Below are 23,982 nucleotides of genomic sequence, written 5' to 3'. Positions count from 1 at the left end.
AAACAAATTACAACCCAGTGTCTAGGCAGGGGGTGTACCATGCATAAAAAGAACCAGTCTAGAGCCCCCTGCCCTCCCACGGACGTCCTATCCTTGACCTGCCTGTTTACCTACACCACACAGTCTGAGACTCACCTGTTCATTCTGTCTAGCTCTATGCTGTGGTTCCCAACCTCCTCGATCATCCCCTTCCCATGCTTCTAATGCCGACAATCTTTTCATTCTAGAAACACAACAGTCTGAGGGTCTACATTAATGATGGTTGATGTCTCCAGAAACTCCAGGGCAAGGGACCCGGAGTGGAGACCAGGTCGGGCTGGGGTAGTTCCTTGGGGATTCTGAGGTATAATGAAGGCTAAGGGCCTTGACCTAGATCTTCAGAAGGCACAGCGAAGATGAATGTTTACTACCTTTCCCCACTACTGCACACGGCTGTATCAATATGCTATCCACTTTATTTATTTATTTGAAATAGAGCCTCCCTATGTAGCACATGCCGGTCTGGAACTTGAAATTCTGCTGCCTCAGTCTCCTAAAGGTTGGCATGACAGGTGTATGCCATCAGGCTCCTGAAATAAGGATTCCCCAGGGTAGGGGGAGAGCTTTTTGGAAGTGCTTTCTGTTCAACCATGACTTCAGTGCCCAGAACCCACAGGCTTAGAATCCTAGTGCTGGGCAGGCGGAGACAGGAGAGTCCCTGCAGTCTGCTGGCTAGCAAACCTAGCTGACTTGGTGAGCTCCAGGCTAGCAAGAGCCTATCTCAAAAATCATATAGACAGCACTTGGTAATGGCACCCAAGGTTGTCCTCGGGGCCGCTGCCTGTACCTGCATATAGGGGAAATGCCTATATACACACGTGTGCACACAAAGACCTTGAATAAAACCCACCCTCCTACAAAAGTGAGATTGGCTGTCGCTTGCCTGTAGAGCTCTGAAACCAATCAAAAGGTATCAGCAGCTTCTTGGGTGTCCAAGGCACCCCACAGAATTATGTCGACTTTTGTCATATGTCCATGTGACCTTGGGGCGAGCGTGGGCTGTGACTGAACTCTGTATGCCGTCACATATCCTGACACGCTCTGACTGTCCAAAATAGCCAAGGTCCTACTTGTGAGGAGCTAAGATTCTCTCCTGGGGATTGGAGGCAGGAAGTTCTGACTTGTCAGTTAAACAAAAGAACAGCCCACAGCCCCCTACCCAGTGTGTACCTCCGCTGTCATCCAACAGCCCATTACCATGTCACAGCACGGTGCACCCTTCCATAGGTCACTTTGTTTAAAATGACATGGATAATGCACATGTCAGCAAGCTGACAGTCCTGGCCGTCCTTCAGAGATAAAAACCTCCAGGCGAGAGCCTGTTCTTATCTGGGGGACACGCACTGGTCTATCATCTAAGTCAGGCGGAGCGTGATTTCTCCAGAGAGCACTTTTTTCATTTCCTGATTTTAAGGAAATCAAATAAGCACCATTTGTCTTCATCTGAATATGCTTGACCTGCTCAGATGATGGTGTCTCGGGTTTTATAACCGGCTACATATGCTGAATTCAAATTAATGACAGTGGAGAACAGGAGCCTTCAGATCTCTCCTGGAGGCTGCTGTGGAGGCGGAGGGAGAGAGTCTGAGATGGATGGGGAATGATCACAGCACGTGAACCATGGGATTCTGGGGAGGATCGGCCAGCAGGAAGGAGGTGGAAATCATGGAACAGGGCAGAGGAGAAGGGAGGACTGATCAACTGCTTGGGTACCAAGTCTGAGATTCAGGTAAGTCTTTAAGATACACAAGGCATCAGTAAAAATGGAAAGACACTTGTCTGGTAGAAGCCAACAGCTAGGAAGAAAAAAAACATACCCACAAACCTTTGCTCTAATCAACAGAAAACCTACTTTACTGGTTCCGATTTCGGTCTTCTGGAGCTCAGAGCCTGGACTCCTTCTTCATCCACGTTGAGCTGTGTACACTGAGGCTGGGTGTCAGCCTCCAGGGAGAGGGTATTCCTGCTAAGGAGATGCCCCTTCCCCAACACCTACCCACAGAAGACAGCAGAGCTCCCCCCATCCCCCAAACTCCTCACCCCGGCCACCCTGCCCTGTGAGGCAATTCCTAGCGGCACACCACTGACATTTCTATTAGGAAGCGATGGAAAAGCCAGAGGAAACAAGGAGGGCAGTCAAAGGCAGGCAGAAATGACATTATGAGTACACAGGAGGAAGCAGAATGTTTATCATGAACAACAAAAAAAAAAAATCAATTTCTCTTTAAAAGTGTTTTGGGGGTCTATTCAGTGAAAATTCGGTGTGACAAAAATGAGACATGAAGCAGCATGTTTCAAAGAGGAGGATGTCACAGATTTGGCACAGTGTATCTTGTCATTGAAAATGTCACAGTGTGACCAGTGAGACATCCTTCAGGGAAGAACAGGTACCAGTAGGCGTGCCACGGTGCACGCAGAGCCTTGTGGGGACGTGTTTGCAATGGAGGGGGGTGGTGTCTTACCTTCTCTTCCTGGTCACTGTCACTGTCACACTAGAAATGAAGACAAAAAAAAAAAAAGTCAGTAGGGTGGTTATACAATATTATGCAATTTGATTCAGATACCCCCTTCCCTGGCTGGGGTTGCAAATAAAGGGGCAAATACAGGAAAAGGGAAGTCTCCAGGCTGTAGGTGTTCTACAGCTCTAATGCTAGACAAGGAGCAAATGGCTGGATAAACAAAAAGTCAGCTTCTTCCCATCAGGACCCTGTCCTCAGTAAGAGATTCCAATACACACACACACACACACACACACACACACACACACACACACACACACAGACACACACACACACACACACACACACACACACAAAACTTTGAAGGAAAAGGGAACACTAAAGTGGGGGCTCACCCTATTACAGGAAGAAGGGGACTCAAGATTCTTCTCAGGGTTCTGGGAAAAGAATCATTTCCACAGAAGGATGGGCTCTGCCTTCAGCCATTCTCCTGAATCTTTTCTCAAGGAGAAAACAAGTTTTCTTTATTGCAATCTCTTGCCAGGACTTTTGAGAATGCAAGGCTCGATGCCCGTGTCACTGTGATGGTTAATATACACTGTCAATTTAAAAGGATCTTGAATTCCCTCCGGGCATGTCTGCAAGGAATTCTCTAGGCTGGATGAGCTGAGGAGAGAAGAACCTCGCAAAATGTGGGCGGTGCCATCCTACAGATTAAGGGTCTAAATTAAATGACAGAGAGAGAGAGAGAGAGAGAGAGAGAGAGAGAGAGAGAGCGAGCGCGAGCTATGCAATCAAATCTCTCTGATGCTGCTTGAGTGTGGATGAAATACGGCTGTGATGGTTTAAAGAAGAATGGCCCCCACAGGCTCATCTATTTGAATGCTTCATAACCAGCGAGTGGCACTATTTAAAGGATTAGAAGGATTAGAAGGTGTGGCCTTGTTTGAGGAAGTGTATCACTGCACATAGGTTTTGAGGCTTTAAAAGCTCATGCCCGGCCGAGTGTCTTTCTCTCTCTGCTATAGATCAGTATATAGAACTCTTAGTCACTTCTCCAGCACCCTTTCTACCTAGGAACCTCATGCTCGCCCATCATGATGATAATGAACTAACTGCTGAAAAGGTAAGCAATTCCCATATTAAATGATTTCTTTTGTAAGAGTTGCCTTGGACATGGTGTCTCTTCACAGCAAAAGAACAGCGAGTGGCCTTCCATCTCATACTTCTGCTACGCTGCCTTCCCCACCACAATGGACTGTTACCCCTGGACTGTGAGCCAAAACACGTTCTTCTATAAGTTACTATGGTTGGATGTATTGTCATGGCAACGAGTAGACGTACTGATGGCCCCCAGAGTAGAAGGAAAACTCCCTACAGATGATGCACTGAAAATAAAAGGTAGTGTGATGATCCCAATCCCAGATCTTACTCTAGGTTTGGAAGAACCAAAGAAAGGGAATTATCATCCCCTTTTGGGTTTCTTGACAGAAGCAGAGGGAAACAAAGATCCTATGCTCTTCTAAACACCAAGAATGTTTTGTTAATAGACAATGGGTTTAAAAAAAAAAAAACGGGCTGGTGAGATAACTCAGTTAGTTAAAGGCTTCCTGAGCACATATGACAATTTACATTGGCTTGTTTATCGGGACCCATGGGAAAAATGAACATGGAGACACACATCTGTCATTCCATGTCTTAGGGAAAAGAAAACAGAGAGAGAGAGAACCCTGGAGCTTGTTAGCCAAACAGCCTAGCCTAGGTAGGGAGCCTCAGATCCTAGGGAAAGACTCTCAATAAGGCTTAAGGAAAGGCAGTCTGGGTTGACCTCTGGTATCCACATGCATGAGCGTGCACGCATACATACACTTAACAAAGGGGTGTTTTCTGTGAGGGTAAATGCTGAGAAAGTATGACAGCATGTATGGCTTCACTTTGTAGCCCTGGAGAGGCCCTCCTGAGCTGGACGGGAGTCAACCAAGATGAAATACAAGAACCACAGGCTGCTCTGTGGTTCACCCACCATGCTGTGCAGACGAGATCACTTTGCATGGGTGGTGAAGGGAGAGCACTCACTAAGAGGAGAGATGGTCACAGTGGGAACAGTTTGGCAACTAGGCTGCCAGCATAGTGCCTAGTTTGGGGGAGGGTGAAACAGATGGCTCAGTCGATCAGCAGTGAGAATAGATAGGTCTTGGAAATGCATGGCTAGGGAAAGCAAGCGGCAGGTGAAGTCTAGGAGGGCGCCAAGGTTTTACTGTGGCCACCTGTATATGGGCGCAGATGGAGTCACCAGCAGAAACAGGAAATGAACCAGGGCTGCCTCTGCAGGACAGATAGCCACAACCCTCTTCTCCATAAACTCCCATCTTCTAGAGTTCAAAAAGGCAATGCTCTCTTTTCCCATGTTTTTCTTACACTGTTGGGTGGCTATGAGAACCATTTCAGTCGCATGAGATTTGAAGTCTGCAGAGGTTCCTGAGGTAGGGAAGAGTGGGCAAAGATCAAGTCTTGGGCTTACAAGATGGCTCAGGTAGTAAAGGCACTTGCCACACAAGCCCGATACCTTATTGTAAGCACCAGATTACAGAGAAAAAGAGAACGGATTCCTGAGAGGTGTATCCTGACCTCTACATGTGCTCCATAGCACAAACATGCAGGCAGGCACACCACACCACACAGAAACACACACACACCCACATAGCCACACTCATATACACACATAGACACATACCTACATACTCACAGACTTTTTCCACACAGACAAACTCATACACATACACACACACTCAAATATACTCACATACATTCTCACACACATGCACTCACATACACTCACACACACAAACAACCTCACATAGCCACACTCATACACATACACACAGATACCCATTCATACCCAGACTCCTCCCACTTAGATACACATATACACACACACACACAAACATACACACCATACAGACCAACTCTCACACACAGATAACTCCCCCACATAGACACACTCACACACATATACTCATACACAGACACCCCTCAAATAGACATACTCACACATGTACACTGACACCCACCAACACACTCACATACAAATTCCCCCCCACATAGACATACTCACACATATCCATACACACTCACACACACTCATACCCCACCACACACAGACACCCATAAACACAGACATACACACATACTTAGATATACTCTTACACACACCATATATACAAACACACAATAATAATAAAGACTCTAAGTGGCAGGCAGATAGATCATGCCTCTTGCCTTCAAGTCTCACTAGGAGGCCATGATGTGAGCCTCTACGGCGGCCATTTTGTAGAGGTGTGGTTTAAGCAACTCCAAAAGCCTCAGTGGCAAACAAATTGAAGGGGCCAACAGTAGAGAAAACTGGTATCACTGAGCCACTGAACCCAGGCCACAGTGGACTCCTGTTTTTGTTAAGAAAACAAATTATTATTGTTTCAGCCACACTGGGAGTGCTACAAAGAGATGGCAATAAAATCTTCATCCAGTGGTTGTGTATGGAGACCACTGCCTCTTTGTACCACATTAAGTACTCTGTATTGTAACCATGTAGGAACTTACACACACACACACACACACACACACACACACACACACACGTCTTTGTGAGTCAAAGATTCATTCCAGGCTAGCCCTGAACCTGCTGTTTGAGCATGGATGGCCTTGAATTCCTGATCCTCGCACCTCTACTTCCCAATCCCTGGGGTGACCACTGTGAGGGCTATAATTCTACTTTTCCTCCTGCCTCCTTGGTGAGACAGCATTATCAGACACTGAATGACTGACAGTAACTTCATCAAGTCCAAGGGCATCGTTTCCAACCAGGCTTCCGACATCAGTCTGGCAGCCTTGTGCCCAATCAGTAACTGGTTTCTCTATCATATCAGATGATCTGAGGAGGAGAGTGGGTGAGCCGAAGACCCTGAAGGTCTAGAACTATGGATGGATGTGGAGGACTGCGTTCTCTCGAGTATATTTTCAAGGCTAACAGAGTCTGGTCGAAGAGGAATGGGAAGAAAGGAGTCCTTGTTTAATTTCTTTCAATTGCTGGGGTATGTAAACCCAGGGCCTTCTGAATGATGGGAAACTCGCAACCACTGAGCTACACTCCCCAGGCCACAGTGGTGCCTTCTGGTATGCCCACTCTTTCCCAGATGCTCATAGCTATCCATATGAGGTAATGACAGCGGAGGCTGGAGTGACACATTCCCCTCCATCCTCCAGGGTCTATGCTCAGGAGAAGGAGTCAGAAAAGTGGGGGGGAGCTCCCTCACCCACCCCCACCCAAACAGCGGTAAGTCCCTGCAAATGGTTATTCCTATCAAAGCATTCAGCTACCCTGCTTTAGGAGAGTCCAGTGCTAATTTCAAGGTCCACTTAATTCCACATCAAGTAATTACTGATATACCCAGAAGCACCTTGCCTCCAGAGTTAAGCATATGGTGAAGAACCGAGACCTACTGGTATCCATTATGGAAGCCACACGGATGCCAATCTGATTACAAATGCTGGGGCTCCCCACGCGCCACACTCGTGAGTGACAGGCCCCTCGCAAGGCCAGCCAGAGTCTGCCAAAACACTGTCTGCGGCACCAGGGGCCCACATGGCGCGCTGAGAAAACAGTTCCATTTCTGGTATTAAATTCCCATACTGACCCAGGGACTTTGCTGTGAGCCCAGCAGGAGCTCACCATCCAATTTACAGCTCCTGCTCTCTGGAGCCTCCGGTGCCAGCCCCTGGCAGAGAGCAATGGCGGTCAACCCCTCCAGCTCATAAATTATGCAAAGGCAATAAATGCGTTCAGCAAACAGCGCCTGACGCTCGCCCAGCCTGGCTCTCACACACTCGGCAGGGAAAAAAAAATTGAGAGAGGGAAAAGAAGCCAGAAGCCGGCTGCATACAAGAGGTCTATTCCACTCATAAAGGGGGTTTGTTGACAGCCCCAGATGTAAAGGGAGCTGGGGTCCTGAGCAGTCTTTCTGCCTCACCGGCAGTGGTTTATAGGCATGCTTTATGAAAAAGGGAGGCTGTTTTATGGAGTCGGGGTGGGAAGAAGTCATGGTCTCGAATTCACATTAAATACAGTGCCCGGCTTTCACACCCTGGGTTCAACCCGCTGTGGGTTTTTTTTCGGGCCAGATGGTTGTTGGCCTTCAAAGGTTAAAGGAAGAACTGTCTGTTTCCCCCCGTCCCTAGACACCCACTCCAATTTATAAGAGTTCACGCTGAACCACCTCCTGGTTCAGGTTTATGTTCTGGAGGAGACAGGGGGGATGGAAAAGGCATGTCAGGCACAGAAACCGGTCCCGGCTGATTCGCCCGTCTTAAGCATTTTGACATCAGGGTCCTGCCTCGGTTTATTAGCCAACAGTTTGCCCACCAAATGGGAGGTTGAGGTGTTGGACTGTGCTCCATGACGAGGTTTCAAAGTCCTGAGAGAGAAGTAGAAATATTTACCTCCATCTCAATAGCAAGAAACGGAAGAAAAGAATCGCAGTCCCTTGGTCCTCGGACTGAGACAGAATTTAAGCGACCATGTTTGATGAGTTGAACTGGCGGCCTGCAGTGAATGCCACAGGCTTTGAATGCAGAAACAGGAAACAAAAAAAAATCTAGAAAGAGACTTGACTACCATTCAAATGTAACTTGCCTGCCTATCATAAACTGGATGTCAACTACCACACAAGAGCCTGGTGTAGCAGTGCATGCTTGCTTGCTTGCTTGCTGACTGATTGATTGATTGATTGGTTGATTGACTGATTGATTGATTGGGAGACGAGGTCTCATGTAGAAGACTAGCCTGCAGCTTGCTCCATGACCATGGATGAACTCTTGATCTTCCAGCCTTTGGAGGACTCCCCAGTATCTGGATGAGTGGTCTTTGCAAGTCATCAGTTTCTTTATTCAATGCATGCAGTGCTGGGAATGGAACCTAGAGTTTCCTGAATGCTTGACAAATGCCCTTCCAGCTGAGCTACATTCGCACTCCCTGGATGTTTTAGTAAAAAAATAAATTTCCAGGAAAATTCAAAAGGAAAACAGGCAGGGTATGAAGGTGCAGGATTAAAATCTAAGCTCTTGGGAGGCAGAGGCAGGGGGATCTTTGTGAGCTAGAGACCAAAGTGGTCTACATAATGTGCTTCTGGACAGCCAAGGCCTACCTAGAGATAGGCAAAAGCAAAAATATCACATTAAAATTTATATTAGATTTAAGAGAGGAGGTGATGTTAATGATTTCACTGTAAGGTTCCCAGTGATTACGATGAGCCTCCCTAGTAGTCACTGCACACAGCTCACAGGCAAGGCTGGATTTGAGAAGATCTACTCTAACACGTCCCTAGCTTCAGCCATACCCAGGCATGCTCTAGCCACACCCTCATGCCCAGCTGTCTTTGTAGTTAGCCATACTCTCTACCTGAGACTGTCTTTCTTCTAGCTCCAACCTACATGCTCTACTAAAACAATGCAAATCCGTTTCCACCTTCTGAACAACTACGTTTCGGTGTTAGGCATACTAGATGTCTTTCCTGAACAGTGAGGTCTTATCTTGATCATGTTTTACCTCCAGACCTTGACACACGCTTGCTGTTCAATTATATGGATAACTTCTGTCAACTTGACACGAGGTAGAGCCATCAGAGATGAGGGAGTCTCCACTGACAAGATGGCTTCCTGCCATCAGACTGTAGACTAAGCTGGAGGGGGAGTTTTTATATCGGTGATTGGTGGGGGAGGCCCCAGACCATGGTAGGGGGTGCCAACCCTGCACTGAGGGCCCTGAGTACTATAAGAAACCAGGCTGAACAAGCCATAAAGACCAAACCTTAAAGTAAGCAGCACCCATCCAGGCCCTCTGCATTAGCTTCTGCCTTTAGAGTCTAGCCCTGTTTGATTCTTTGTCTTGATTTCCTTTGATGGTGAAAAGTCATATGGATGTGTAAGCCAAACAAACCCTTTCTTCTTCAAGCTACTTTTGGTCATGATGGTTCATCAGAGAAGTGGTAACCCTAACAAAGACATATTCCAATTCTGTGTTTAATTCTAGGTAAAGTATAATTAACGAGACAGGTGATTCGAAAGGGGGAGGGGAAATTGGCTGCATAATACCCTGGGAAGTTTTTTTTGAATACACCTGGCAACAAAACAAAATTTATATTCATTCATTCATTCATTCATTCATTCATTCATTCATTCTATCCTTCACAATGTAAAGAACCTGCATGATTGGTCAGCAGGCACTTGCTGCCAAGCCTGACAGCCTGAGCTCCATCCCTGGAACTCACAAGACAGAAAGAGAAAAACAACTCCCCCAAACTATCCCCTGACGTTAACCTTACGTGCATACGCACAAGAACACATATGTACAAACACATGACTGTGCGCACGCACAATCCCGCACACCAGACAGATCAACAAAGTCAATAAAAATCCCCAGCAGCACATTGAACTCAGATGAAAATGTCTTCAAACAACAAAACCAGCAAACACACCAAAGAATGGGATTATGACTTTTATTTCATTTTCTGGTAAGCACACCTGCCTCATTTTTATTCAGGGAATCTCGGTGGGTATGTTTTAAGACTGTTCTGAGTTAGAATAAATGAAGGTCTGCGGCCTTGTTCGGCCTGTAGGAGCCAGGGCTGGGTGGCCGGCGATGGAATGCATTCTTAAGCAGAAAGTGGCAATCATTGAATACATCACACACAATGACATTGAGGAGGGCACGGCTCTCCATTCTGCTCAATGGACCTTGCTGGAGCAGTTATTCTGTATCTCAGATCCATTTATCATCCCCACCAAAGATGTCAGTGCTGAACGCCACTTGCTGAACAAACTTATTTTATTCTCTTTTCCGCCTAAAGGAAACGGGAGGAAGACGAGGGGGGAACTCCCCAACTTGTAAACCACACCATCTCACATCAAGTACGATTTAACTTGGCCAGCGACAAAACAAATCGATTCCCCCTTTGGGCCAGGCGGTTTATCTAAGGCAGTAAGGACATCCCTTACCTAAAAGCAATTTCTGAAGGAGCCACCTGAAGAAATCATGACATTTATTTTGTTCCGTTAGAAAAAAGAAGAAAAAAAAAAAAAAAACCCAGTAAGCAGCCATGTGACTAAACGCATCCTCTGCCAGCTTGCCCGACTCCCTGCACAAGCAAAAACATGCAGGCAGCCATCTTGTGCCAAAGAGCCCACTTTCCCACTGTTTACCTAGCTGTCTTATTGGCTTTGGACTTTACATGACATTTAAAGCTACTGGGGCTCTTGAAATAAAGAGCGTTTTAATCCCGAAAGAGGTTTTCGGTAGGATTCTCCTCTGATGGCCCTGGTTCCTCCCTTCTATCTCAAGGAAAACTCTACAGGGGGTCAGAAGACCTCAGGTACAATGCAAGCCAGATGAAAAGGTGTGCATGCTTTCAACCTAAGTCCAAGGAATAAAGCAACAATCCCGGGATGAGCTCCGTAGAAGAAAAATACACAGTCCAGCTGCTCAAGAGACGGGCGAGCATACACTTTCCCAAACTTCTGGACTTCGGTAGATAGGGAGCTCTTGGGATGTGGTATTTTGCAGGTTGGAAATCTCAGACTGATATGGCCTGGGAAAAGTGTGTGTGTGTGTGTGTGTGTGTGTGTGTGTGTGTGTGTGTGTGCGCGCGAGCGCGTGTGTGCCAGAGGTCCATCTTGCCTATCTGCCTCTATTGTTGTTTGCCATGTTTTGAGACAATCTTCCCCTTCTCTGTAGACCACCATTTCAGGTAAACCAGTTGGTCACCGAGACCCTAAGATTTGTCTCTTTGTTCTGACACCCTCAGTATTGGGGATTTAGGGGTTCATCACCATACCTGCCTTGACTTGGGTACTTGGGAATGCTAGCTCAGGGCCTCATGCTTGCAAAGCAAGGGCTTTGCACGCCAGGTCATTGACCTTATCAGCTCAAGGACGCACTTCTTGTTTCCAACCAGCTCCCAGACGGCCACATGTGTTCACTTTTAAAAGTACCACTCAAGGGCCTACTATGGGCAGGTCCCTTCTGACCCATCGCTACAAGTTCAATTGCATTGGTTATAGAGAATAGTCCAAACCTACGGATCTGAACCTCAGAAATTAAATCTCGACTTTTTTTTTTTCACTTTTGAAACCAGGGCTATGTGTATGTCATAAAACAATGTGTAACTTCCCCTCAGAACATTTTGGCATCATTTAGATCTTGGGCATGAAGGGAGACGTAGGTATCTCAAAAATCTTCAGAGAGACCAGGGTTTTCCACACTCAAGAAAAGCATCTATGTCCTTTCGGTATAAGCACATGTAAATCCCAAAGATAAATTTTCTAAAAAACAAAACAAAAGACAACCTGTAAAACCAAAGAAGCAAAACACCAGCAGAGCTAACAAAGCTTCCTGGTTGCAGAAATCTACAAGGGTAGAATGAATAGCCTAGGACCTACCATCTTCATGTTTGTCTTTTTCAAACCAGGGTCTGCTGTATCTCAGGACGGCTTTGACCTACTATGTCGCTGAGGACTGCCCTTGAATTGCTGATGCGTCTGCCTCCACCTTCAGAAGATTGGGTCTACAGGCATGCATAACACACCCAGCTTCTGCAGGGCAGAAGACAGAACACAGGACCTCCTGCCCACCAGGCAGGCAAGCATTCTACTGGCTGAGCCACATTCCTGGTCTGGGCCCTGTGATTAGTAAATGATCTCTTCTTAGCTTAAGCAGTAGATTCTTTGCTTCCTTGCCACTGGCTGGCTGATTCCCAACTATCAACAGCATTAATCCGTGCCTGTCTGGGGACCGATTACTAATGACTTTGAGGACGGCACAGGGCAAGAGTGGATGATGAGACCACAGCGATATTAGCAGAGAGGCAGTCTTGGTTTTTCCTCCCAAGCCCTGTGCCACGTGAGACCCCATCAATGCCACCCTTTCTCTTTCTCCTTTGCCCCCACGTGTGCCTTGACTCCCGCTTGGTTCCCAAAGTCCTGTGTGGACTAATAATTTAGGCCAAATTTGCCGAGGAGTAAAAAGGAAGAGTATGTTACGGGTTAAAATAATACAAGAGTCTATTTTTTCCGCTGTGTTGTGATCCATAGAAATCACCCTGAGCCTTTTCCCTTTCTTCTCTGCCTGGGAAGCCAATTGCTTTGATTGCGGTGATATGAGCTAGCTAAAATGACTTGCCCTTGCTTGTGAGGCAAATGGAACATGCTAATAGAACTTATCGCATTACCCGATGCGAAAGTGCCATAGCTCATTACTTTAAGATAAAAGGATATCATTGCGGACGGCGAGCAGAATTGACTTTCTGAGGCCCGACTTGATGATGATTTAATCAACTGCTCTCTTTCACTTCTCATCTCTGTGCCTGTCGGTTTCACAGGTGCCGTTAAATGAGACACTCGGAGAGTGAGCGCAGGGAAAGAAATTGCTGTCATTACTTTTCAAGAAAGGAGGTATGCAAATTTTCGACAGAAAGATTGCGTTCATAATGGGCCTGGTAAAATACAAGGATCAGGCTTGACAGGTGAGGGCAAGCCATTTGTATGCCCTTAAAGCACAGCAACCATACTTATTTAGGAATGTGCTCCATGAGAGAAAGAGGATGAGAGTAGGGAAGAGGAGGAGGAAGAATCGAGCAGCTGGCTGGTTTGAACCAGTCCCTGATCTAGAGACCTGGGATGGGCTGGTTCTTAAGACCTATGAGAGGGCCCCAGAGCAGATGCATGGAAACAAAGCCAGCTACTTTCTAACGGGAACCTAAATGATAATGAGGTTTTAGAAATACCTATCATGTTTCATCATAACCATAGTAGCATACATAGCTCAGGTTCGAATCCTACCTCTGCCGGATAAAGTCTAGAAGAGCCACGAGGGAAGAGGTTCTCAACCCATGGGTCTTGACCCCTTTGGGGGTCAATGACCCTTTCACGGGGGTCATATATGTGATGTTCATATTATAATGTGTAATAGCAAAATTGCAGTTATGACGTAGCAATGAAAAGAATTTTATGGCTTGGGGAGGGGCACCACAGCACGAGGAACTGTATTAAAGGGTGACAGCATTAGGAAGGTTGAGAACCACTGCTCTAGGGGCAAGCAATTGACCTTGTCAGTCTGTGGTTCATTTTCTATCAAATGGGACTGTTCAATCTCTTCCTTCAGGTGTGAAGGGTACCCAATGACTAAATAAAATAAAATTCATACTCGAGCGCACGCGCGCGCGCACACACCACACACACACACACACACACACACACACACACACACACGCAACACTTGAATAATTTTTACATATAGGAAAAAGCCAATTGAATTTAAGAAATCCTTCATTGTCATCATTTTCTTCCTTGTTTAGAGTCTCATGGACCTTGGGTAGCCTTGAACCCACTGTCGCTGAAGTGTCCTTACACTTCTGGGGACTACTTACTGTGCACATCAACATGACTGTTTTCCCTTTCCCTTCCCTGTGTGGTGGATATCAGTGTGTGCTTGAATGTATGTAGCTCCATGAGCCAAAAGTCAATGTCTGGAGTCCTGCTCATTTACTCTCAGTCCTGTCCTCTGAAGTAAAGTCTCTCTCACTGAGGCTACGGAACACCGTTATAACATACAGTCACTGGCTGCCTTGATACCCCCGTCCCCTACTCTATAGGTTGTAGATACGAACCAGGGTCATATACTCATATAACAATCACTCTTACCCAGTGAGCTAAACCCCTTCACTGCCTCTCCTCTCCTCTTCTTCCCTCCAACTCAAGTGTCTGTGAGTCACGTGCTGCCAACCTGTCTATCTGGACCTAGTGGAGACAGAACAGCATTCTTTTGTGTCACAGACAATAGTCCTCCTCACAGCCAGCGAGCAAAGTGCCCTATGGTCGTCCTGAGAGCACCTCACACATCAACATACTCCATGAACAATGCCAGGATCAATGTCAGATATGCAGATCCCCAGCTCCCTACTTCACTTCCTCCTTCAGTCTCTGTGGTACTAGACACCCGTGACAACCTCCAGTCTTGGGAAGGTAATGTCTGCCTTGGGCAGGGCACCTCAGGAAGTCAGTCAGCCTGGGCATTGGCCTGAGGAAGGGCTGTTGCAGCAGGTAAGAACAGTTAGCCTGGTTTGACTCACCTTCAGGAAGGCCCAGCCAATCTGAATAGATTAAATGACCAGGGTAGGATGAACAGAGGTGTTTTTTCATCCACTCTGACTTCAATAGGTAATCGTTCTATTTTCTCCAACACTCCAAGTAAAAAGCATCTTTCTTAAAGAGACTGCAGCTCCGAGTCCTTTTTCCAGGGTAATGACACTGTCGCAAACCATATTTTCCCTTCCTTCCACCAAGGTTGTGGGGGGACAGAATGGAGCTCTGCCTTTATGCTAACTGGCACCTACATGATTCAATTCTCTGCCAAGTGGTTGATGTTCACATTCAGCAGCAGCAGAAGGGGGTGGGATACACAGCGGCAGGGCAGCAAAGAGTATTCTGCTTGAAGACTGGTTCCTAACAGCATCACAAAAGGATGCTTGGGAAACGCTGGGAAAGAGGTTTTACTAGGTCCTCTCTTTTGTTTTTCCTCCAGAATCTAGAATTGCCTTGTACATTTAGGCAAGGGCTGTATGGAAGAGTCACAGCCCCCCAACCCCTCACTGGGGATTCTACGCAGGTGCCCTACCACTGAGCCACCCCCCAGCCCCTCACTGGGGGATTCTAGGCAGGGGCTCTACCACTGAGCCACCCCCCAGCCCCTCACTGGGGGATTCTAGGCAGGGGCTCTACCACTGAGCCATGCCCCCAGCCCCTCACTGGGGGATTCTAGGCAGGGGCTCTACCTCTGAGCCACATCCCCAGCCCCTCACTGGGGGATTCTAGGCAGGGGCTCTACCACTGAGCCACACCCCCAGCCCCTCCCTGGGGGAAGTCTAGGCAGGTGCTCTGTAAATGAGCCATGCTCCTAGCCTCTTACTGGGGAATGCCAGTTAGTTTTGCTTGTTTGACCACTAAACTACATCGTTAACTCTCCTTACTTTGTATTTTGAGACAGGATACATTAAGTTGCCCAGGCTGACCTTGAACTCACTCTTCTAACTAAGCAGCCCTTGAACTTGGGCTCCTACTGCCTTCCTGAGCATCTGGGAAAACAGGCATGCACTAACACATTTAACAGGAGAAGCGAAAGCTTCCTTCCATTGACGGACATGGTAATTGGACCCAGTTCTGTCATCACAGGCTCGGCCCCTGAGTTGTGAAGCACATCACTTACCCTTTTGCTAATCACACTGCACAAAGAAACTACTTGACATATATCCTGCAACTGATTGCTTTGCGGAATCTAAGCTCAGGCAACTTGAAACAGAGGAGTTGTAATGACTCTTAAGCCACAAACTCCAAATCAGTCATATTTCTACTCCACCTAAGAACATTTCTTCCTCAAGGACCTTTGTGTCTGGATCACAGGGAGGGCTCAGTAACCCAAAGCCCATGGGAGCTCAAATTCTAACCCCTTTTCCATGCTATCATACATGGTTCTTATAGGTTCCTAACATCATGGGGGATCCCCGTGGAACTTGTATCTGAGGTCCATATATACTCAGAACTTTTACAACTATTAAGGGCATATATGCATTATGACTTTCCTTTTTAAAATCTCTGCATGAAAGATATGTCCTATCACAGGAAGAAATGAGAAGACAAAACAACTGCTCTCAAATGTTGTATAGAAACCCCTACCATTTTGTTAGAGGAAGCCATCATTCGATAAGCATTTCTTCTTGGGAAATATTTAAAGACCTAATACTAAGCTATTGCAAATGAGAAAAAAAAAAACCACCCAAACAAAGAAAAAGAAGAAGCAAGTAGAAGAATCATCCTCTTAACTCAAGGTTTTACCTCATGGATAACATGTCATGGAAGCAAGGTCATGTAGAATTCTGTACAGCATTCCTTTATGCCCTTAGCGAACACTGTCTTTGGGCAAGCATACCTGGGCTTAGAACTCACATAGGACTGAAAAATGTGTGAAGGGAGACAAAGTCATACGCGTGAATATGAGTCTAAACTTGCATTAAATGCACAGGATAGAAAAAGCTTACGGGGTTTGGCATCGTGAATAGTGAAAACATTTTTAAATTATGTGTATGTTTTGTGCGTGTGTGTATGCCTTTAACTACAGATGCCTATAAAAGCCTGAAGACATCCAATCTCATGGAGTCAGAGTTACAGGAACTTATGAGCCACCTGACCTAGGTGTTGGGAATCAAACGCAGATCCTCTGGAAAAACAGCAGTGCTCTTAACTGCTGAGCCCTCTCTCCAGCCCTAGCTTTGGCATCCTTAAGATTGTAATTCAAACAAAAATAAATGAAGGGACAGAATGCTTATAGGAAGTACCAATTAAAGATGGGCATGGTGTGTATGCCTTTAATCTCAACACTTGGAGAGCAGAGACAGAGGAATCTCTGTGAGTTCAAGGCCAGCCTGGTATACAAAGTGAGTTCCAAGACAGCCAGGGCCTATAGAGACTCTGTCTTACAAAGACAAAATTAACTTATAAACAAATAAATAAATAAATACCAACCAATTGTTGGTACAGGTAGGAATCCAGCAATTTTGGAATGTGTCAATAGATTATGATAAGACATCATGTGGCTCTGGGGACATGTCGAAATATGTGCTCTGTTTCCTCAGCTGTGAGGTTCTGGTATTTCCACAGTGATACTCAATTTCCCAGCTTACACCTTGCACTGAATCAGTGCCCATGAACACACACAGAGGGGTGAATTAATAAGCTAGGTTCACTACGGGGTGATCCTAGAGAATGCTGCTAACTGGCAAGATCAAGAATCATACCGTCCAGGGGTGGAGAGGTGGCTCCCCTCCATCTGCAAAGTACTTACTTGTGCACAAGGATAAGGACTTATGTTTGCATCCCTAGAATACAGAGAAGTTACTTGTCAGGCCTCTACAGCCAAGTACCAATGAGGAAGAGACAGGAAAAACGCTAGGATTTGTTAGTCAGGCAATCTAGGAAAGTTGATTAAATGCCAGGTTCGGTGAGAAACCCTGTCTCAAAAAGTTAGGTGGACAGCAATAGAGGATCCTGACCTCTGGCCTCCATGTGCCCATTCGTGTACGTGCACATACAAAACGGGTTTATGCAATGAGCAGAAAGGTATGGTTGGTCTACTGATGCCCGTGAGAAAGACAGGGAAGTAATTGTGAGTTTAAAAGTAAAATAACACCACATCAGGGGAATAGGGGTGTGTGTGTGTGTGTGTGTGTGTGTGTGTGTGTGTGTGTGTGTGTGTGTGTGTGTGTGTAGAATGGATGTTTGATGCTGTCTTGACATCTTTTTACTGTTAATGTGACACAACCAAGAATAACCAGGAAGACAGTCTCCATTGAGGAACTGGATCAGAGACATCTGTAGAAAAGTATCTTGATTGCTAATTGAGAAGGGAAGACCCACAGTGGAAGCGGTGACATCATTTGGTGGGCAGGGCTGTGGACTGTATAAGCAGGCATCATGGTTGCATTCATTTCTTCCTGCCCAACTGTGTATGTCGTATGACTGGCTGCTTCATTTCCTGCCTTGATTTCTCTGTCCCAAAGAACTATGACCTAGGAGTGTAGTCAAATAAATCCTTTCTGTCCTATGTTGTTTTTGGTCAGGGCGTTTCATCATTGCAAGAGAGGCAAAAGCAGGACAGATGCTAAGTCTGTTCTCTCAGAAAAGCCAAGAACCTCAACGTCTTAACGGTATTTTGGTTCCTATCGGATTCACTTTAAACTGACCTCGGAAGGATTGCAGTAAAAGAGAGGAGAAACTGTGCTCTTATACTGAGAACGCTTGCAACTTTCTGCCAAGTGAATTCACTTAAAACTAAGGTAGCAAACATCTTGGCTTAAAGAAATACAAATATTTGTGAGGCAACCATCTATGAACACTCCAAAGTGGTTCTGGATGATCTGAACTCCCATTCCTACTGGATCCCCAAAGAGATGCTTTTACATCCTTTTAGTGGATGGGTTCCTGCCTTCGATTTTTGGCCTTCTTGGAGTTCGTCTTATTCATAACTGGGATTTTAAATTACAATGTACCGGACAAGAGCCTTTATTTTCGGAGAGCTTGAAAAACCAGCCCCCCCCCCATATCATAAAGAAGAAGGGTAAGATTACCATAAATTGCCTGCAAGAAAATACAAATTGCTCAGATAAAAACACCCGCCAGTCTGCCAGTCTCGAGTTTCCTGTTTTGACATACTATATGCAGTAATTTGGTATCCACAATCTCTTATTAGAAAATGAATGTGCTAGTTTTCTGAATGCTGCAATTACAATAATTGAATTTAAAATGGGGATTGAGTTTCTCTATTTGGAGGAAAAAGAATAATTGTGTATTTCTGATTAAAATCAAGGGGACTGAAAAAAAAAAAAGCCTGTGAGGAATTTCAGCCTCAAGTCTTCCCTGAGTGATTCCTCTGAGTCAAGCCAGAAGAGAGTTTAGCCAGAGAAAGGAACAGAGCGGAAGGAGAAATGGACGGGAGCTCAGCAGAAAGCACCATCTCTGGCCTCCTTTGCCTGCCTCCTGGCCCTCAGCCACAGCGCCCCTATGACAGGCAATCAGAGCCCACTGCACAGTTACCCTCTAAATGGTGGCCGTGCATGAGTTCCCCACTGTGCCAAAAATTAAGAGTGAAAACGCAAGGAAAACAAACATCTCTTTGTGTTGAAAACACAGGTCTCTTTTTGAGCCTGCCAATATTTGAGTAGTCTTTATTTTTCTTCCCCAGAACCACTCTTCTGGGCTAATGGACGAGTGGGGAGTGTAACGCCATTGTCTGTTACGTCTTTGTTTTACTGAAAAATTACTTGAAAAGCCCCCTAGGGTTTGAGATGGTGGAAAGGAAGGGGGGAGGAACGAGAGGGCTAGCCTGATGTTTTGAAGCCTTGCTGTTTAATTTTAGGGTGTCTTCTGGTCTCCTGAAACCACCATTATCTAGACCTGCAGGGGGAATTTAGCTTCCTAACACCTGGAAATGTTCGCCACAACGGTTTCTCCAGAAACATTTCAGCGAGAGACACTCTGACTTTACGTGGCTCGCTTAACTTTTTTGTTTCATTAGTGCATTTCCTCAGTTTATATAGTACAATTTTATTATAATAACTTATTCTGTGCGTATATGCCTCAGTGCGCACATGGAGTTCAGATGATACTCTCTCATGGGTCAGTTCTTTCCCAGGGACCTAACCCTGGTCGTCAGGCTAGGCTTTACCTGCCATGACGTCTTGAATGACAGTTTCCCAATGCTCATCCTCCCTTCTTCCCGTTTGCATTGTTTCCCGACCTCCCAAGTCCCCCCCCCATTCTTCTTGTATTTCATAACACATATACTTCATACATATATGGATATGTGTGTGTGTGCGCACATGCCTGGAGTGTGTGAGGAGCAATGCAACTACACGTGTCACAGCACACGTGTTGCCAAAGTTGGGAGGTTGGTTGTTTCTTCCTACTGTAAATTCTTAGGATGGAAAGCGAGACCCTTTCCCTGTGGAGCCCCCTCTTGGGCAAACCTTCCTTCTGACGCTTTGCTCTCTCTGCCTGATGCTATCAGTAACTCTTCTGAAACCACTATTATCTAGACGGGCCACCCACTTGCTTCCTGCCATGAAATACATACTATATATCATACGTAAATATAGTCTGAAATATCAGATCGATATGAACGCACACATATTTTATTCACCTCAACTGTTGTATGAATTGCCCAGTATGGACGATCTTTGTCTGCTTTCTCTCACTCACCTCTTGGTGACTGACCACTGATTAAAAAGAAACCTCCTAGCTTCAAGGCAGCAGGCAGCTTGCAGCCTCCGCCAGGGTTTACTACCGTCCCCCAGGAGCAGGCCGGATTACTAGGTCTCACTCCTTTCACAGGCGTTATTATGTACTTTAATAATCAATACCCACTATGGCGGAGGGTTTATTTTGTCCCATAAATTCAGAAGGAGAGAACGCTATGAAGATATCAGTACGGATGGGCTCTGCTGCTCTGTAATGCCACGAGGAGAGGACCTGAGCCACAGATTTAAATAGGAGAGGACAACAAACACCCTTTGGCTGGATGGCGAGCTCCACAACAGGGCTGCTGTGTGTGTGACCCAACCAACCGGATGCTGAGAGCGAGAAACCTGAGCAGTCATATCCTAGAAAAATTATAAGCGCAGGCTTGTGGGCGAGGTACACAGACCCCTCATAAAAATATGAATTATTTCTAAACACAGCAAACAGAAAGGCAGAGGGCAGATGTTGATTTTTGCTTGACGTACAGAGCTGTGGTTTAGGAACAAACCCTCTGTGGTTCTGGCCACCCGACTCCCAGGAGGCCCTTAATTCTCTCTCCTGCAACATGGTGCCTTAGGGCTCTGAGGTAATTATCACCTCAGCATCTCTTCTCCAGTGGCCCTTAGAGACTTATCCTTCCTTTCAAAAGCACAGAGGTCAACGCTGGGAAGAGAAAATATAGATGGCTAATAAACAAATGGAGAACCGTTCCACCTCACCAGTAATCAAAGGAAGCCAGATCGGGAAGAGACTGCTGGGGTCTGCCTGTCTGCTGAGACGCAGCACTGGCAGGACTACTGAGAGGCAGATACACAGGCCACTGCAGGATGTCCCTTTCCTATCTGGAGGATTTTTTTGCAATCACAAGATATATTCATAAGGGACTTTGGTTTGCATCCAATTTACCTACTTACTTTTTGGTTTTAAAGTAAAGGACTCATTTTGAACCTAGGCTATCCTGGAACTTGCTCTGTATACTCTAAGAAGGTCTTGAACTCAAAGAGATTCACCTACCTCTCCTTCACAAGTGCTGGTATCATAGGTTTGCGCCACCGTGCCTGGCTGACTTTTGAACAATTTAGTTCAATTTTTCATATATACAGGTAAACACACACTTACACACACACACACTTACACACACACACACACTTACACACACACACTTACACACACACACACACACACACACACCCCACACCACACACACACAGATCTACACATGAAAACGGAAGGGAAGTGTATATAAGAATTTCTTTTAGGCAGGTGTGTTGGCACATGGCTATAACCCCAGCACTCCAGGAAGAGGCTGGAGGACTCAGCTACTTACATCTACACAAAGAGCTCTAGACCGCCCAGGTCTACATAGCAAGACCCTGTCTCAGAAATCCAACGATGTCCCAGTTGGTAAAGTGCTTGCCACGCACATGGTTTAATTAGAACTTGGGTTTGATCCACATCACCTATATGGATAATTGCCAGGAATGGTGGTTATGTACTTGGAATGCGGGACTCAACAATCAGCCAGTACAGCTCCAGGTTCAATGGCAGACTATTCCATGAACCAAAGGAGATGGCACCTAAGGAATGACATCCTCTGCTTTGCACATGAATGTACACACGTGTACCAACACACTCAGGAACATGTCTGCATAAGTGCATATACATATTCATATATATGGATATATATAAATTAAAAAATAAGCATGTAAGAAGTTGACTTAAAATTACATTACAATGTTAGAAAACATAAAGGTAATATGTTATTTCTACGTCTACTGTCAGCATACACTAAGGGTCAAAAAACAGACTAAGAAATAGTGTATATATATTCCAGTGGTCAACTTTACAACATGTTCAACCTAAAGGTTTTAGCATTTCTCCTACTCCTCTTCCCCCTCCTTCTTTTTATGCCTAAAAGTCCTAAAAGTCACTCTTAAAGTCATGGGGGAACCTGCTCAGAGTTCTGTTAATCGGGGCTTGGAGTTCTGGCATTTGAACCTAAATAATTCGAAGTCTCTGTAATAACATACAGACTTCATGAACCTAAAAGTCTCCACCCAGGGAACAGGTTAACCTAACAGTGTTGTGCCCACTAAAAGCCACAAAGACTTGGCTCTCTGTGGGTAAAATGTTTGCAGTCTAAGTGTGAACATTTGGGCTCAAAACTCTAGAACCTACCCGTTCTACTTCATTTTTTGTAAACATGACCAGATTCAACTTGGGGGGTGGGGTATACTTGGCTTATACCCCTCCATGCCACTGCCACAACTGAGAGAGGTAAAGCAGGGACTCAAACAAGCAAGAACTGGATGCAGAAACCATGGAGGAAAGCTGGCTCACACACAGCTAGCTTTCTTATATAAACCGGACCTACCCAAACATACAGCTCGCTGTGCTGTTGTATATCTGTAATCCATGGCTGCTATGGTGAGAGAGGACAGAGACAGAATCCCGTCAAGCTCCTGAGACAATAGTTTGGTGTCCACAAAGGTACACAGAAGACCCTGCACCAAACAAGGTCTAGCTGCCCTCAGGCCTCTTCTGCTATTTTGAGGTATATATGCATATGTATACATGCATATGAATGCATACACTTTACACACACACACACACACACACACACACACACACACACACACACACCAATAAAAAACCAAACATGCCATGAACTATTTCACTGACATGGAAACATGACTATGTTCATAGTTGGTTGTGGTTCATATCAAAAATCCCAGAAAGGAATTGGACGTTCAAGTTCTTTTATGGAAAAAAAATCATATTTTAAAAATTTGTGCATGTGCACACTTCACGGTGTTCTTGTGGAGATCAGAGGGCAGCTTATGTGAATACATTTTTCTACTTCCACCACGTATGTCCTAGGAATCAACTTCAGATTGTCTGGTTTGGTAAGCTCACCTGCTAAGCCATCTTGCTGACCTCCTCAATATCTCTTTTTAGAGCAATGAAATATAGTGACAGGATCTGCCTCTGAGGGCAAGATAAGAAGAGGAGCCCTGAAAAATGCTATTGTCACTGAAAGGAGCAAGACACGTTCAATTAGATACACTGGGTTACTTTAAGATTGGCAAACACACACAGAGGAAAAAAGGCTGTTAAGAGATGGACCGAACAGTCACACTGTCGACTTCTAAGTGATAAAAAGTGTGGATTCTTTTCAGCTGGACTTGTAAATTCTCTGTAACTTTTTTCACACGTGTGTGTGTGTGTGTGTGTGTGTGTGTATACCAGTATGTAAGTATGTAGGTCAGTTCTGCATTTTGTTCCGCAGCCACTGTCTATCCTGTCCTATGAGACGAGCTATTTCATTGGCCTGGTGTTCAGGTTGGCTGGACAGAGAGACTTAAGGACTGCCTGTCTCCATTTCCCAGTGTGGGGATTACAAGTACACACGACCATAACTGTTTGTCCCTCTATGCTTTCTGGGGATGAAAGCCAGGTCCTATGGCCTACAGGATAAACATTTTCCTGACTGAGCCATCTCTCTAGCCCCTCTCTGTAATCTTTATTCGTCTTTAATGATGACGTTTGTCCAGTGAGAGGAAAAACAGATACACACAAACACAGTGACACA

The 23,982-nt window shown here is 45.6% G+C and overlaps 1 protein-coding gene across 9 annotated transcripts in view; it reads right to left on the bottom strand.

Annotated features, from left to right (window-relative positions):
• Auts2 (activator of transcription and developmental regulator AUTS2) overlaps nt 1-23,982 on the bottom strand; it is a 1,091,249-nt gene that overhangs the window by 333,572 nt on the left and 733,695 nt on the right. For all 9 annotated transcript variants that reach the window (XM_063271296.1, XM_063271292.1, XM_063271293.1 and 6 more), the window contains 1 exon segment: nt 2,502-2,531. In XM_063271296.1, coding sequence (XP_063127366.1) covers nt 2,502-2,531 — 30 coding nt within the window.

The sequence above is a fragment of the Rattus norvegicus genome, chromosome 12 (genome assembly GCF_036323735.1).
Source record: "Rattus norvegicus strain BN/NHsdMcwi chromosome 12, GRCr8, whole genome shotgun sequence".
Classification (NCBI taxonomy): Eukaryota; Metazoa; Chordata; class Mammalia; order Rodentia; family Muridae; genus Rattus; species Rattus norvegicus.
The sequence above is the reverse complement of the archived record's forward strand: the minus strand, read 5'-3'. Positions and strand labels throughout refer to the sequence as shown.